At 38.6% G+C, this 16,311-nt stretch overlaps 1 protein-coding gene across 1 annotated transcript in view; it reads left to right on the plus strand.

Annotated features, from left to right (window-relative positions):
• PTPRO (protein tyrosine phosphatase receptor type O) overlaps positions 1–16,311 on the plus strand; it is a 156,330-nt gene that overhangs the window by 102,875 nt on the left and 37,144 nt on the right. The window contains 5 exon segments of the mRNA XM_042890023.1: positions 97–258; positions 2,806–3,005; positions 5,336–5,456; positions 7,846–8,039; positions 10,870–10,981. Of these exon segments, the coding sequence (XP_042745957.1) occupies positions 97–258; positions 2,806–3,005; positions 5,336–5,456; positions 7,846–8,039; positions 10,870–10,981 (789 nt within the window).

The raw sequence follows: 16,311 nt of genomic DNA on the forward strand, positions 1-16,311 counted from the left end.
GAAACTGTATTAGCATTTCTGATATAAATCATTTTCTCAGTAGCTGAAGCCTTTCAAATTTCAATTAATCCACAATATCTTTCCCCCCTGATTTAGAGAACTCCACAGAACTTCTGACAGTCAGTGAGGACACTCACAAATTTGTTGCTGAACTGAAAGAACCAGGAAAATATAAGTTGTCTGTAACAACATTTAGCTCCTCTGGCTCTTGTGAAGTTCGGGGAAGTCAATCAGCAAAAACGCTCAGCTTTTATATCAGTAAGTACCTCAGTAAATCTTTTTCTCCCAGACCAGTATAACTTTAACGTACAGTGGGTTGGACCAGTAACACACTGTGGCAGGAGTGGTATCTGCTGCAGGATCAGAGAAGTCCATCCCTTGTAAAACAGGTTCTCCTTTTGCATCTTCCAAAGAGAGGAATCGGTTCAGAGAATTAAATCAGTGGTTATAAAGAATCTTGAAAATATTTAACTTCTTTCCTCCTGGAGGCTGTATGCATAGCGTTAAGGACAAAGGGCATCTCAGGCTGAGACTGTGGGATTTGCACAATTAAACACTGAACTCTGAAATTAGATGGTCTTTAAGAGCACACAGGGCAAGTAAAGGTAAATGCAATAGTTCAGACTGCTAAATTCAGAGGAGGAAAAAGTAATTTATTATTTCCCTGTAGAATCTCAGGGTTTCTTAAATACAGATTTAGTAAAAGTCAGAATAATAATACAGTACTTAGTAATCCAAGATTGGTACTGAGAATTAGATTGGCAAGTGAGACAGGTGTAATTAAATTCAGACAATGGTCATTCTGAAGGCTTTGATGATCTGTACAGCAACAAGGGAATGAGATGTCTGAATAAGTATATCAGTCCACACACATGCAGAGTATCTTTTTGTACGAGAGGAATTATGGCCTATGGAATGCCCAAACACTGAGAATAGAGGAACACTTGCAGCACAACCCAGTTTTACCTGTGAGAAATTAGTGTCTCCCCCACACATCGAATTCTGGAAAAGAGCATGGTGGCTAGGCTGGCAGAAATATTCATATTAAAAGGAAACATAGTGGTACATAACCAATAAATGTGTTTGGTAGGTCATGACATTTACAAATACTATTTAAGCTTAAATTAATCATAATGGTTAAAAGCATGTAACTGAATTCCTGTATTGCTGCAATATTTTTAACAGCTTGATAGGTGAAAGAAAAAGTACTTGGAAAACAAAGAGATGAAACAGGTCTTGAGAGAAAGGGTCTCTGTTGTTTTCATTTAACTGTGTTCTGATTTCCATTAGGAATAGTTCATAGGCATCTTCATTATGTGAAAACATCAAAGTATATAAAACTATACAAATAGATCAAAGTATATATAAATTATGTAGTACTGCTATCAGCACCAAATATTATTCCATCTTAAAAAGTGACTGATTTATGTACATAAATACGCAGTACTGTGTCCTACATACAGTCTACTAAGTGAGGACAGGGACCTCTCAGAAAATGAGAAAGTGTTAATCAAAGTGTATATTTGGATAGGTTGCTAGATTAAGGAAGAATGGACTTGGATATCATTAGGTATAAAGCTGTAACAAGAATGTAATGACTATATTTGTATTACATGTAATAAATGAGGGCTTTTAGGTGTTTTTATTGCTATTTTAATGAAGTATTTCTGTTTGGTTTATAGGCTTCTAGACATGAAGATTATTGGCAATTGACCTAATTATTCTAACTTGAGAACCTTAGTATCTTAGATAGATTTCATGTGCATTTCTGACAATATGCCAAATCTGAGATGCACACGAGTACTCTTAAGGTAAAATTTGTTTTCCTTTCCTCTTTACAAGCCTTCTGTGGAGGCTGCAGCTTTGGACCCTGACACAAGGTTGAGGTAGCTCAATTTCTTTAGTGCTGATGTTGAAACAATTTCTGAACAGAAATTGCTACACGTATATTCACTGAATCCAGAGACTAACTAATGATCAGATTTCACTTTTTTCTAGAGTAGATGTGAGTAGACTTTTGTGCATACATTTTTCTCACAGCTTCACCCTTATCTTATTCTTGTAACCTTTCGGTTGGTGACTCATCCTGTTGAATTATTGGTTTATATTACCCAACATTTTTGTTGTACTCAAATGGCAGTCTTGAGTGTCAAATCTTATAGTCTGATCTTACACAAAATCCTTGTTCTGGATTTGTTTGCTGAAAATCTGAATTTTTGTCCAAGTCTAGCTAAAGTTATTTTTCAAAATTAAAAGCACATACATATTTAAATAAGTGCTTCAAAAAGTCCGATGGAGAACTCTTCACTATAGTAGACTGTGAACTCAGTTTAAAGACCTCAGGTACATAGTATACTTGAGTAATTTGGTGTATAGTGAAAGGAAAAGTTGCGTGCAATATTTATAATGCACATAATATATAATCCAGTACATTACTGGACATCACTAATTTTTAAATATTACCAAATATTTATCATGGATCTGTACATTTTTGGATATCACTACTCCTAAAATACCATTGTAGAGCATACAGGATACTGCTGGGTGGTTTCTGGTAAGTAACAGAAAATACATTCAATCCAAATTTTCGACACAGAAATATTTCTCTTTTCAACTCCTGCTTTGCTATTGGTGGAAATAGTGTTGACTGCAGGCTGTTTCCCATCTTTGCTTTGTGGAAATGGAGGTGGTCAGTTCAGCCTCTTTCCCTAGTAGAAAGCAATATTGTGAAGAAGGATGTTTTAACATGAGTGACTTAAATGTGCAGAGTGCCTTGCTTACACATGCTTTCTTGGCATGTTCCAGGCCCCACAGGTGAATGGATAGAAGAGCTCACAGAAAAGCCCCAGCATGTGGCAGTGACAGTGCTCAGCTCCACTACTGCCCTGACATCCTGGACAGCCTCACATGAGAGTGGTAGCAATGGCACAATTGTGTCTGTGGTCTCCCTGACTTGTCAGAAGCAAAAGGAAAGTCAAAGGCTTGAAAAACATTACTGCACAGAGGTAAGGGTCCTCCTCAAGACCTGAAAAAAAATAATTCCTAGTCATCCAACTGTTTGTTATCCCAGTACTAAAGGCCCCATCCAGCTAAAGGCTGCAGAGCACAGTGCTCCATTTTGCAGAGTAAAGGGGAAAGAAAAGCATACAGAAATGACAGCATTAAATTCCATCAGCATTAAAACTGTATTTCCACTGCAGTGACTGTGGCCAATTCTCTGTTCAAACTTTTGAGTGAGCAATGTTTGCAGTAGTGAGCAAAATGATATCATATCATATTAACACTTAGGCATATGTTGCAATCCATTTTTATTAAGAAAAGTGCTCACATGGATGATTATCATTCAAGTTGCATGTATTAATTAATTGTCTCTTAGATTAATTAATTGATTCTTAGATTTCCTCCATATGAGTATAGAACTTGACCCTACATTTTCTGGAAGTCATCTGAATTCAGCTTTTCTTTTCATCCACAAAATATATTTCAAAGGTAGGAAGTAAATAGTCATCACCACCACCTGTGATTTGGATGGACAGCACTTCTTTAGGGCTGTCATTTGGGACGTGTTTATTTTGATCAAGCTTCCTGAACCCCCAAATAAGGCGATTTTCTGCTACCTGAGACCCAAGTGGAGTTTATCTCCATGTCAGATCCTATGGCTCTGATGGATGAGTGGAATGTGGTTTTGGTTAGAAAGAGGGTTTAGTCCACACTTCTGTTTCCTTGCCACAATGCTGACAAATCTCTTTTCTAAGTAGCGCCACAGTTTCTACCTGGCTTCCTTAATTTGTGTGATTGAGGAGCCTGAAAAAGGCTGCAGTGCTCCCATGTGCTACACCATCAGCACACCCATGAGAATGGAAGAACAGAGCCATAACTCAGTAAATCTTCACTTCCTTGAACATCGTGATTAGCCTGGCAAGTTAGTTAACACAAGGAGTTTGACATCATTTAAAAGGGTCTTTTTAAATAGGTCTTTGTCAAAATGTTTTGAGTTTTATTCCAAGAATGGCCATGTACTTCCACACTGGGAACTGTCCTTTAAAGACAATTTGAGAATTGTTTCTCAGAACCAGTTTGTAATCTCCTTGAGTTACATTTCTTCCATTTATTAAAAATGCATTCATCTAATCAGGAAGCAAAACAATATGGTAGGTGATAATAAACATTAGAGAGCAAGTATATACATATAGAATTAAAGTAAATACTCAGGGATTAATCTACAAACTCAAATAGAAATACCTAAAACTAATCTGTGAATAAACAAGACATTTGTAAAAGTAAATGTATTTGCTACAAGTAGGCAAAGTGTCTAAATACAGTTGTTTATTTTTGTCCCTATAGAGTTTCACACTGCCTCTAATCAAATTTTATCAGATTATTATACATGGAATTATTAATGGCTGTTCGTTTGAATTCTCCTTGACAAGCTGAAAAGGGCAAAATTCAGTGCAGAGTTTTATTCATTTTTACCATTATGTATGAATTGATTAGTTCTCAAAAGCAGCTATTAAAGACAAATTTCATTCCTCACTAAATCTGTGCTTACACTGATGTATTTATATGCATCACAATAAACCAAAGGAGGCCATGATGAGATTCTGGAAAGGTTGCAGAGAAAATACTGTAGAAGGGGGGCCTAAAGTTCTTTCCTCAAAGCTGCTCCATGTCTTTCCTGATAGCTCAGAATATGAGGCTTTTCACATATTGTACCAGATCAAGAATCAGCCGGTCAGGCATTATGCCTCCAGCTCTGACCAATTCTTGGTGTGCCACAGCAGACTATTTAATTTTGGTATCTCAAACAGAAAAGTCACAAGATCTCTTCATCAGATTTTGTAGTGCTGTGCAAGACAGGTGAAAGAGTAGTTCCTCTCTGATTTTAGCATTCAGACATTTAACAGTTGCACTCAGAAGATAGATTTCCCATAAGGCTGCTTTCAGGTCATATAGCTGCAGATGAATCGGATGGCCGATGAAAACCCTGAGGCTTTCATTGAAAGCATACTGCTTAAATACTCTAGCCTTGTTAATATCAGCTGAGTATGAATACTTCATTAAGCTTTGGTAAGAGGAGAGAGCGGCTCAAGTGCGTCTGCACCTGACCTCACATGGCAAGGTAAGTGTGATCCTTTGGTCAGATCATTTGTGAATCCAAGCCTGAATGCTTTCAAAGTTTTGCCATTTGGGGTGTAATTGAATGAGAATTCAGCTGCTGATGCTGGTTCAGAAGCTTGTGTTGTATTAGCTGTTCCATTAAGCAGTTCAAGTAGTCTCAGTATTCTTTTAACCAACCAAGTAAATACTTCACATCTGATGTGCACTCTTTCATTAGGTAAATTCAAGCAGCAGCCTCATTGAAAATCTTGTTCCTGGTGCCCAGTACCAGGTTGTGGTTTACTTAAGGAAAGGACCATTGGTTGGACCGCCCTCTGATCCTGTTACATTTTCCATTTGTAAGTCCTGCAGCTACTGTTTGAAATGCTTCTTCTTTTCTTTTTCCTGAATATGAGTAGTATATTCATTAAATTCTAGAGCCCAAAAAGAAATACAGGCAAAATCGTCATGTTGGTTGTTTCAAATGTTATGAACACTTACTGAGAGCATTTGTTTTCCTTGTGTTGTCTAGCCCATTAATGAGGGAAAAACATGAATGCTCCATCAGTGGGTGATGCATATTTCATGTTTAAACACTGGATTATTACAAAACTCAACTAGAAAACAATTGTGGATTCACACACATGGAGCCTTTTGCAATGAACTGTCTTCACCTTTCGCCACATGTATGTTCATCTCTAACAGCGTCCCTGGTTTATGTTCTTTTGGGAGGGAGTCACTTCACTTAGGTGTGGCCAGTCTGAGCTGCAGGTAGTCTGCAATTAATGGAGAGATGTGGGCACCTCCTAGAGGTAAATCATTCTTACTGTCTCATGAAAGGTATGAGACTGCTGTTAAGGATTTGTAGCAAATTTGCCTTGTGAACTATGCAGTGTGTTCCAGCCTGAAGGCCATGGCACTAAGTGAGGAGCTGGATTATCTCCTCTTGTACTAAGGTTGATGCCAACCTTGATTTTCTTGAGTTAAACCATGAATCTTGATGTTCTCTGCTTTGAAATCTGAAGATAAAAAAGGCTCTTTAAGAATGAGATTGACATTTTCAAGAATGTGGTTTCACAACCTACCTGCAGAGCTTTCCCCCCATGCCTATAATTCAAGGTTCCATCAAGCCCCTAACTAAAGAGTGACTTAGGATTTAATATCTTTCAGTTTCCATGCCATTTATTTTGTTAAGGTTACTACTGTAACAAAATATAATGAAAAAGGGCAAAGAGAAAGATATTCAATCTATAGAATTACATTTGCAGAGGAATATTTAACCTGAGTCACCCAGCCTTTTCCTTTTGACTAATAGCCAACCTTGTAGGTGAGCAGGTGGCTGAAAGTTAGCGATCTTCAGTATTTGTCTCTCTGCATCCTCTCTGTGATATAGGGAAGAAAGCAAAACAAACAAAAAACCAAGCAAGCAGACAAAAGTTATTCTGTTAAGAAGTGAATTCTGTAGATGAAAGCAGATATGTGGAGTAATAAATAAGGTGAGAGTTTTTTCATTCCAGGCAACCTCTTCATGTATTTGTGTAAGCGGAGTCTGTATAAGAATTTGAAAAGAGAACATGATATAGTACAGTAAAGAAGAAAATCTAAGTGAGAAAATATGTTATATATATGTGTATACACAAATACACACATCCTTATTAAAATCTATATAATTGAATGATATTTATAATTTTTTTTTCTCACTGTAGTTACTTAAGAAATCTGTGAAGTTCTATTTTCATTTGAGAAAGTGAAATCATATATTCCCATATTAAATGATTTTCCTCATTTTCTCCACGTTTTTATATCAACCAAACAATGAAAAGCTCTTATAATGAAGAGAACATTTTATGGTGTAAAACAACAGTTGTAGGATTTTTCATTTGATTACAGGATATTGAATTTGATATTACAATAATAGAAATGCAAAACAAACTGTTCAGTGAAGTGATCAGTGATGGCTAAAAATGAATGAAACAAAGATATGTTAAAATATGCCTTAAAAAGTATTTATTTATCATAAGCCTCATTTTCACTGTGTAAGTATTAACACTTCATGGAATGGACAGAAATGATGAAGGAAATGGAGACTGACTTATAAAAAGGAAATGCAGTCAAGTGCAAATATAGGCTGAAGTGTTCTTTATTCTGCAAGAGTTGGGGCTCTGCAACCCTTGGAAATGTTAGCAAAGTACTTATTTAAGTAATCTCACTGAAGTCATGAAGAGTGATTTCTTTCCAGAAAGTAAAGGTTGCTGAACTTGACCCTGATGTGGCATTCTTCAAATTGCTTTACTTCTCTTTCCTGTTTTCATCATCTGTGAGGCAAGAACAGCAATTCATGGCAGCACCTTTAGGTTCCCCAGGGAAGGAAGGATAGGCATAAAAAAACTGTTCTTTCTGGTGGCCTTTATCTTCCAAAGTGTTGTGGCATTTGATGCTTTTGTTTTCGAGCTTACAACTTGAAACATCTCCTTAACAGCCTGATTTTTTTCAAAGTAAATGGAAACCTTCAGTCATTTCTGACAAAGGAAAGATAAGAACAAATGCTGAAAAGAATGGTATTCCACTGCTTGTGACAAGGAAGCTATTAGGAATTAAAATCAGGAACAAATCAGAAACAGATAGAACTTGGTCACTGGAAAGTATTGTTCTGAATTTTATTTGTTAATTTATTTATCTATTTAATGTAATTAATTAAAAAAAAAAAAAGAAACCAACAAGCTACTACTCACAATCTCTGTTTTATAGTGCCCACTGGAATAAAGGATCTGACACTGTACCCTTTGGGACCTACTGCTGTGGTTTTGAGCTGGAACAGACCTTTCCTTGGGGTGTTCAGGAAATATGTTGTAGAAATGTTTTACTTCAATCCATCAACAATGACATCTGAGTGGACAACCTACTATGAAATAGCAGCAACCATCTCCCTAACTGCCTCTGTGGTAATGTGGCTGTTTCTGACTATTGCTTTCTCACTCATGTGTGGCCCTGGCACCTTGGGGCATTTTCTTATTCAGCTTCTCCCCTATGAAAATGTATATATGCCTTTAAACTTGGAACATTTTTTCAGGCCAAGCAGAGAAAACATCCAGGATGCTGGCAGCATCTCTTTCCCAAAGTAGGGAAATACAGCTGAATGATGCTAAAATTTTAGTAGAATGATAAAACAAGAGATGAGCCTCTATTTGTTGACAAATGGGCATATTCAGCAAGTCCAAAGGCAGCTTCAGTTTGTGTGTCAATTTGTCAGTTAAGGCTTTAACCAATTCAGGTGTCTCCTCAGGGAGAATAATCCAAAGCCTTATCTGCATAATTAATATTGATAATAGGGATTTGGGGCTTGCAGGCTAGTCTTGTGTTGAGCCATCTGGAGCACTTAGCTGCAGAGATGCTCTTGTGAAAATAGCTTTCATATTTCTGAAGCTGCAAAGATGTGCAGCAGGATTTCACCTAGGCAAAAATTATTTTCTAGAAGAACATGAACACAAACCTTTGCAAGATTGAATATTTAACAGAAATCCCATGAAATTTTCCCCTTGCTTTCCACATCTTCCTAGAGAAGCTGAACAGGTTATATTCAGACTTCGCCATTGCACAAGACAGTGAACAGTTTTAGCTGAAATTAGTTGCTCAGAAAGTTATGAGTATGCAAAAATGACAGCAACAACTTTTGCTGCTTATGAGAGCTGCAGTGATTTACTGTAATTCATTTGCATAATACTATTTGTGTAGTCGTTTCAGCTACAGCGGCTGAACAGTAATTGGGTATGTGACAGTAAATCTAGCACATAAATCTCCAAGGAAATTAAAACCAAAAATAACTTACCAAAGAAGTAATTAATACCTTGTAGTCATGACTCGGCACAATTAGATTAATATCTAAGTGATCCAAATCATCTTAGAAATAATAGTGTCTTTCAGAGTTTGTGTGGTTCGTTAGAAAATGAGATGATATTACCCACTGCTGTTACAAATTCAGTTCATGAAAGCTAAAAGAAGTTGGCTTCTTTTCCAACTTCTTTGTCTGAATTTCAGTTGGAAGTACAACAGTTGCCATGCGCTCCCAAAGCGAATGTTTCTTAAAGAATAATTTTTAAAGAGTTAATGTAAATTTGAGAAATAATGTCTTTTTGCTCTATTGTGACATTTAGCATACAAGTATGTATTGGTGAACTTTTAGTTGGGTTCACTCGCCATATTCAAGAATCCCACTGTGTCCTGCAGATTTCTCTATTGTCAGTAAATTATCTGACATCTCTGGTGGTCTCTGAAACAAGCATTAAGCCCACTGAGGAAGCAGAGGAGTGGAAAATCTGCCATCTGAAGTGGGATAAAAAATTGTTTCCTGAAGAGCATCTCACTAGTCAGAACTTTTGGAACTGAATAGCCCTTTCACTCTAATTGCTCCCTTCATTTTGGAATCATCCAATCACCAAGGCTGGAAAAGACCTCCAACATCATCCAGTCCAACCATACCTATCACAAATACTTTATTTTGCTTTTATACCTCACCATTTAGCTCATCTTGCAGAAATACTGCAAGTAAATAAATAAACAGTAAATAAATCAGGCGCACCATCGGAGGAAATAAATGTCTCACTTTTCATTCCCAGGTGTAAAAACCCTTTTTATGAGGGAAATCAGGCCGTGGTTACTCCCTCCAAAACAGACAGTAACTTAGAACATAGTTTTCTGGCTGGTGAAAGTCTTAAAAGGACGTAACTGCAGAAGGGAAGTGAATAAGGCCCATTTGCGATGGTGGTTAATAAATGCCTGACAGAACCCATTAAACCATGTCCCTCACTACAACATCTAAATGTTTATGCTCTGAAGCTTGTTTTGAAGTCATCCAAACAGTGTTACTCTTCCCAGCATTGCAACAGAAGTCTGTAAGAACAAGTCCAAGCAGCTTCAAAGTTTTGATGTCAAATGGATAAAACCATTTCTAAAACCATAAAGAGAATAGGCCCAAAATGCTGTATTTGGATTGCCTCGTGTTGTCTGAAAAAAGAAAAGGCCACTGAAAACATCAGAGATCTGTGAAATAAGCAATTTCAGATTTGTTGAAATTTTTCATTATTATCAATACGCTTTTATTTTGAATTACAAAATATCATTATGATTTTCATTTAAGTATAAATTTAAACATAAAGATTAAAATATGGTTTTTGGCATTGGAAACATTTTAATTTTAACTTAAATATGGCAAACGATATTGCAATATAAAATATATTGTACTTTATATTTCATTTATATCTCATTTGTATTTATATCTATAATTTATGTCTCATTTATAACTCATTTATATTTCATTTATATTTCATCTATAATAAATGATAATACAATATGAAACACACTTCAAAAATTGGGGGGAAAAAATGAGTACTTTGAAGCGATGATATCTGAGTCAAAAACATTGTTTCTAATATATCTTAAAAACCCAATTAATCAGGAAAGAAGAGCCCACATTGAGAGGGCGAATGAGAAGTCCCCATGGTGGTGGACATGGGTCCATGTGCCCTGGCTTAAGCAGCACAGTTGCCACAACCAGCTTTGGTCTTCCCGCACACATTTTTGAATGAATTCAAATACCAAATTACAGAATTTACCACTGGAGTAAGAAGTGAGAGCTCAGTCAAAGAGCTCAGTCAAACAGCTCCTTGTCTGGGCACTGCATTTACAGATATGGCTGCATTTTTTTTTTTTTTTAAGTCACACCACATTCTGGTAAATTTTCTGCTGAGCTGCTATTTGTCTTTTGTCTCCCTGCAGAGGATAGCTAACCTGCTGCCTGCATGGTACTACAATTTCCGGGTCACCATGGTGACCTGGGGAGACCCAGAGCTGAGCTGCTGTGACAGCTCCACCATCAGCTTCATAACAGGTAAGCAGCACTCTGAAGAGACCGTGGAAATGATGCCAGAAGCAGGAGGATGGGGAAAAAACGCTGTGTTTCACCTGCAGATACTTGAAAATCCAAGTATTTAATAGTTAAGAGTGAGGGGTTGTCCTTGGTTTTGTTTTTGCTTTCTCAAAGAAAGCTCTTAGTCTTGCTTTAGGTATAATTTTGCTGTGCAAAGCACAGTGTTGGATTACTCTGTCTCACCTCCATCAGCTGAAGGCATAGCTCCAGTGAGGCCTGTGACTGTGCTTGTCTTTTATGACACTGAGTGTTTTGCACTTTAAAAGGTAGATGGATAGTGTGAATTCTGATATCGTGAAATATTTTTCCATGTATTTGCACTGTCCCTGTATCAAAGAATCACAGAATCATTAAGGTTAGACCTCTAAAATCATCTAGTTCAACTGCCAACTCATCCCCATCACGCCCACTAACCATGTCTCTCAGTACCACATCCACACTGTTTTCGAGCACCTCAAAGGACAGTGACTCCATCACCTCCCTGGGCAAGCCTATTCCAGTGTATCACTGTTCTTTCTGAGAATAATTTTTTCTTAATATTCAATCCGAACTTCCCCTGATGCAACTTGAGGCCATTCACTCTCATCCTATCACTGCTACCCAGGAGAAGAGGCCAGCCCCCACCTCACTACAATCTCCTTTCAGGGAATTGTATTGAGACTCGTAGAATTCCTTCCTTTCCCCCTCAGCTATCCACAGATTAGACTTTGACATCTTAGCCAACATGGAGTAGAGTTCTGCATGCATCATGTAGATCTAGGCAAGAACTATGTCTTGTAGCACATTTTTCTTGTGCGCCCGATCTGCCTTCTTTGCTGAGTGTATTTTGTGTGTGTGCAATGAGAGGAGTGCTGCTGAGATCAAGATGTTGCAACCTCCGCTGGGTGTATTTTTCACTGGGCAGCTCTGCCCTGACCAGTCCCCTCCCAGTCGAGGTTCTCAGCTGTAGGAACTTGTTACACCCCCATTGCTTTCCTTCCTCCAGCTGGAACCAGCTTTGAATCTAGCACACTCCCTTGTCTCTTGCCAGTTTGAATTGGAGTGTTCAATATATAACATGGATTAGCCAGAAAGGGAACAGCATTTGAGACCTCCTGTGAGCTCCCTGACATGTGCTTCCAGCACCCAGACTGCTTGAGTCAAGGTCCCCTATTGAATCATTTTGCTTTTATTCATCATCATTTAGCTCACCTTGCAGAAATACTGCTGATTGAAAGCAGTAAATAACTGAGGCACACCACGAGAGGAAATAAATGTGTCTCACTTCTCTTTCCCAGCTGTAAAAACCACATTATGAGGGAAATCAGGCTATAGTTATTTCCTCCAAAGCAGATAGTAACCTAGAACAAGATTTTCTGGTTCGTGAAAGCCTTAACAGGATGCAACTGAGAAAGGGAAGTGAATAAAGCCTATTTGTGATGATGGTTAAAAATGGACCAACAGAACCACGTGAACAAAACTATCACTGCATTGAGTCTTAGCTCCATTGAAGTCAAATGAAACCTGTCATCCTCAAATATCTGATCCCAAGGTATGCTGGGACAAATCCTGTCACTTGCCTGGAGCATCATAAACTCACAGCATCCAGCAGAGCCCCAAGACAAATCTTAAGGACGCTCATTGCCCTTCGGCATCAGTCATCTTTTCTTTTTCACTGTAAGGAAGAAATTTTCCAGCTGATTTGTTGCTGTGTGAGGGAATAAATGTCTTTTCCAACTCATTTGGGTACCAGGTTCAGCATTTTTGAGTGGAAATACTCTAGTAGGGCCAACGTACGTGTTGTTTCCCAAAACATGCAGTAGAACATAGGAAGTTATTCTAAAATATAAGCCTCTATCAGGATCATTTTGGATTTATGTGTGGGGCAAGTAAGGACTTTTACTGCCACAGCATGGAAAAATGGATCAACTCCTTACCTAGCAGACGTACACAAATCGGAAAAGAATGAAGACCTCAGGTAATGTTACCCATTTGTGATTGGCAAAACCCCTTTGCAAAAAAGCCAACTCATATTCAGAGAGGGAGCAGACCACCACTCCCCCTAGAAAGTTGTACTGATGGTTAATTCTTATTATCAAAGGTTTATCCTTTGCTCCTGATCTGCATTTATCTAGTTTTAATGTCCAGTTTATGATTCTTGTTACATCTTCTACTTATTGATTGAAGAGCCTCAGAGCTTATTTTTTTCCCCTCCTCTTTACACAGAATTTACCTTCACATTTCTCTCTTGATGAATTCTATCCGCTGAACTCTTCAGGCACTCTCAGTAAGGCATTTTCTCATGCAACTTCTTTTCCCAACTCTGCCTCTCTAATTTTTACTGTCTCTACCAATGAAAACCTGTGCCTAAAATTGCAGTGCCAGCTGCTGAATACTCCTGCAGAGGCAAAATCAGCTCCCTATTCAATGCTCTTCTGTTTGTGCATCTCAATGATTGCATTTCCTATAGCATCGTGCTGGAGGTCTGTGTTGATTTGCTTCTATTCTGTGCCTTCTAAACTCCTCTTAGGGTAGCTATTTTTCCTTTTTCCTAAAGATTATTGCACCTGGTCGTCCAAAATAAGTTTTGTTTGAATGGGCCCAGCAGAGGGGCCAATAATTTAAATCACAGTCCTATCCTGAGCATTTTCTTCTTTACCAATCATTGTGCCAGTTGCATGGCTCATCAGCTGTGCTTTTATTTTCAGGGTATTGATGAAAACATTGAATACCAATGAGCCAGATCTTAAGCATTGTAAGGGGAAAATCTTGATTTAAAAAATAAAAATAAATTAGATTTGGCCAAATTATAAGTGCTTATCAATAGACAGTCACAACCAATTTAAGCATTAAATACCTTTCTGTTCTCTGATTGCATTATTAGTTGAATCCTCTTCAGTTTTGTCCTGAGAATGCTGTCAGGCTAACTCACCAGGAAGAGGTATGCCAATTTTTCATGTCTGCAGGTTGGAAATGTTTGTCCCCAATAGGTGCTGCTTTGTGCTATCTCAAGCTGTCAGGGGACTGCAAGGTTCTTTATCACCCTCAGCCTGTTTCCTTCCAAAGGGAGAATATGTTTAAAGGAGGTTTTGGTCCCTTTCTGAGTCATTCTGAACAACTCTACCTTCCTCACATAGCCTGAGATGGTTGCCAAGAATTAGAAAAAAATAAAAATAAAAAATAAAACCCACGAAAACCAAACTTTAAAATATTAAATACCAGGTTTAGTGAGCTTCTTGATCGTACACCATCTGTCAGACCATTTCCCTAGAGCAGAATCCCACATGGAGCTCACTGGACCATAGTACCTGAAATGAAAACAGTGCTAGAAGATACTGGGTGATGTGCAGTTCTCTTCCTCAACAGCTGGTCAGATGTCTCCAGGAGAGTGGGGAGATTGGGGGCCCAGACTGCCCTTAAGTAAATCTTGCCAGAAGCAGCATTTGCTCTCAGGCTCCTGCAGGAACAGCTGCATGCTGTTGTGATAATACAGGGAGAGATCGTGGCACTGCCGGTGTTGCTGTGGTGACTAATGAGTTTTTAATGCCACCTGCTGTAAGCAGCTGGATCTTAAAGCAATCATAAGCAAGGGTACTTCAGACCACCAACATTTTCTTTTGTGGCAAGGATGCCTTTAGGTTTGAAAATAAACAAACAAACAAACAAACAAATGAACAAACAGGGATAGAGAGGCAGACCCTGCAAGGCTGCCCTCTGTTGGTCCAGTGGATGCTTTCACCTGTCACTTGAGCCAGGTTGGCCATGTCGTTTTCTACAACCTTTCCATGCAACTCAGTGAAAAATGGTGCTAAGGGGCACACCAGTCCTGGCCTGTGGTCATATTTCACATATGCTGCAGGTACTGTTGTCACGTAGCTAAACTTAAAGCTATGTGAGTGTTAGGAGGGCAAATGCGTCATCAGTATCAAAGTTTAAGAGGAAATTATTCATAGCACATAAGATTCATTCTAGTAGTGGCCTTAGGTTGTAAAGAATGCATAAGGATGGACTGGGAACTCTATAAATTAAAGAAGCATTACCTTAAAGATTTTGTACTAAGTAATGCTGCTTTGTCTCAACAGCATAAAAAGGCGATCTCGAGATGAATTTGAGAGAAGAGTCTTACTAAGCGCTTCTAAATGACTCTAAATTGCCCGTCATTGTATTTGCTTCCATTCTTCAGTAAATCTGTGTTCCTAACAGACCTTAGCATAAAGTCATAGAAGCCTTCGTGAAAGCAGCAGTGACACCGTGTGGCCCCTTTCAAGCAGTTCCGTGCTGCCAGTGAATGCTGCCTTTGTGCGGCTGCTCGCACCCAGGGCTCTGCCAGGAAGCAGGGCAATGCCTCTGCAAAGGCACAAACAAATTCGTTGTGGTTTAAGGAAGATCTATCCATGTCCTTTTCACTCTAGGGCTCTTACAGAATTTGCCAAGCACATGGAATCATACACTTCCCATTTTTTTCCAGATTATCCCACTCATAACACCTTGAGGGACAGGGCTTACCAACTGCTGACTTCCTCTTTGGGTGCTCCACTCAACTCAAATCCCAGTTAGGGCACGTGCAGCTCTCAGTTAGGTAGGTGATCAAGGTGAGCCAGTCAGTTATGCTCCCTCTTCAAATAATAGGGAGAGAGGCACCTCTCTTACTCATTCTAAACACCTGTTTTAGGAGGATAGCTTTGTAGGTGGTTGTCTTGCTCCTTTGGTGTCACAGGGAATCAAGGTTTTGGCTGACCACAGGAGCAACCCACCATACAGCCAGCCTTTGAACAGGCTCAAAGGGCTATGGAGTAGAGTATAGAGGAAGAGAAGGGACAACAGCTGCTTTGCCTAATACCTAATGACATAGTCCACAAGTTGCCAAGTGTTTGTAAATTTGAGACTTAATGCTTAGCAGGGGGATTGGACTCATTGATCTTTTGAGGTCCCGTCCAATCCCTGACATTCTGTGATTCTCTGATGACTTGCACACTGGGAGCAAAGAGGGCTGAAGCTTTTCATGCAAAGAGACATTCCTTTGTTCACGTTCAGAATTTGTTGCTTTTCCGTTGTTGTTTGTTCCTTTTCTCCTGTGGAAAAGCTATCCAAGTTATTCAGTGTGACAGTTCTTATTTATTAGTCACTGAGTGTCATTGCTTTTCAGTGCTATTACACAGTGAAGCAATATCCGAGGCTTTTAGCTTTAAATTTCATTTATAAATGTTGATTCAGAAAATGGTTTCTATCAGCCAGGAGCTTCATGCTTCTTTCTTCCTTTCTTCTTTTCTTTTCTTTTCTTTTCTTTTCTTTTCTTTTCTTTTCTTTTCTTT

Source organism: Lagopus leucura, unplaced genomic scaffold, assembly GCF_019238085.1.
Source record: "Lagopus leucura isolate 7727_CA_CO unplaced genomic scaffold, USGS_WTPT01 Super-Scaffold_100159, whole genome shotgun sequence".
In the NCBI taxonomy this organism is placed as follows: Eukaryota; Metazoa; Chordata; class Aves; order Galliformes; family Phasianidae; genus Lagopus; species Lagopus leucura.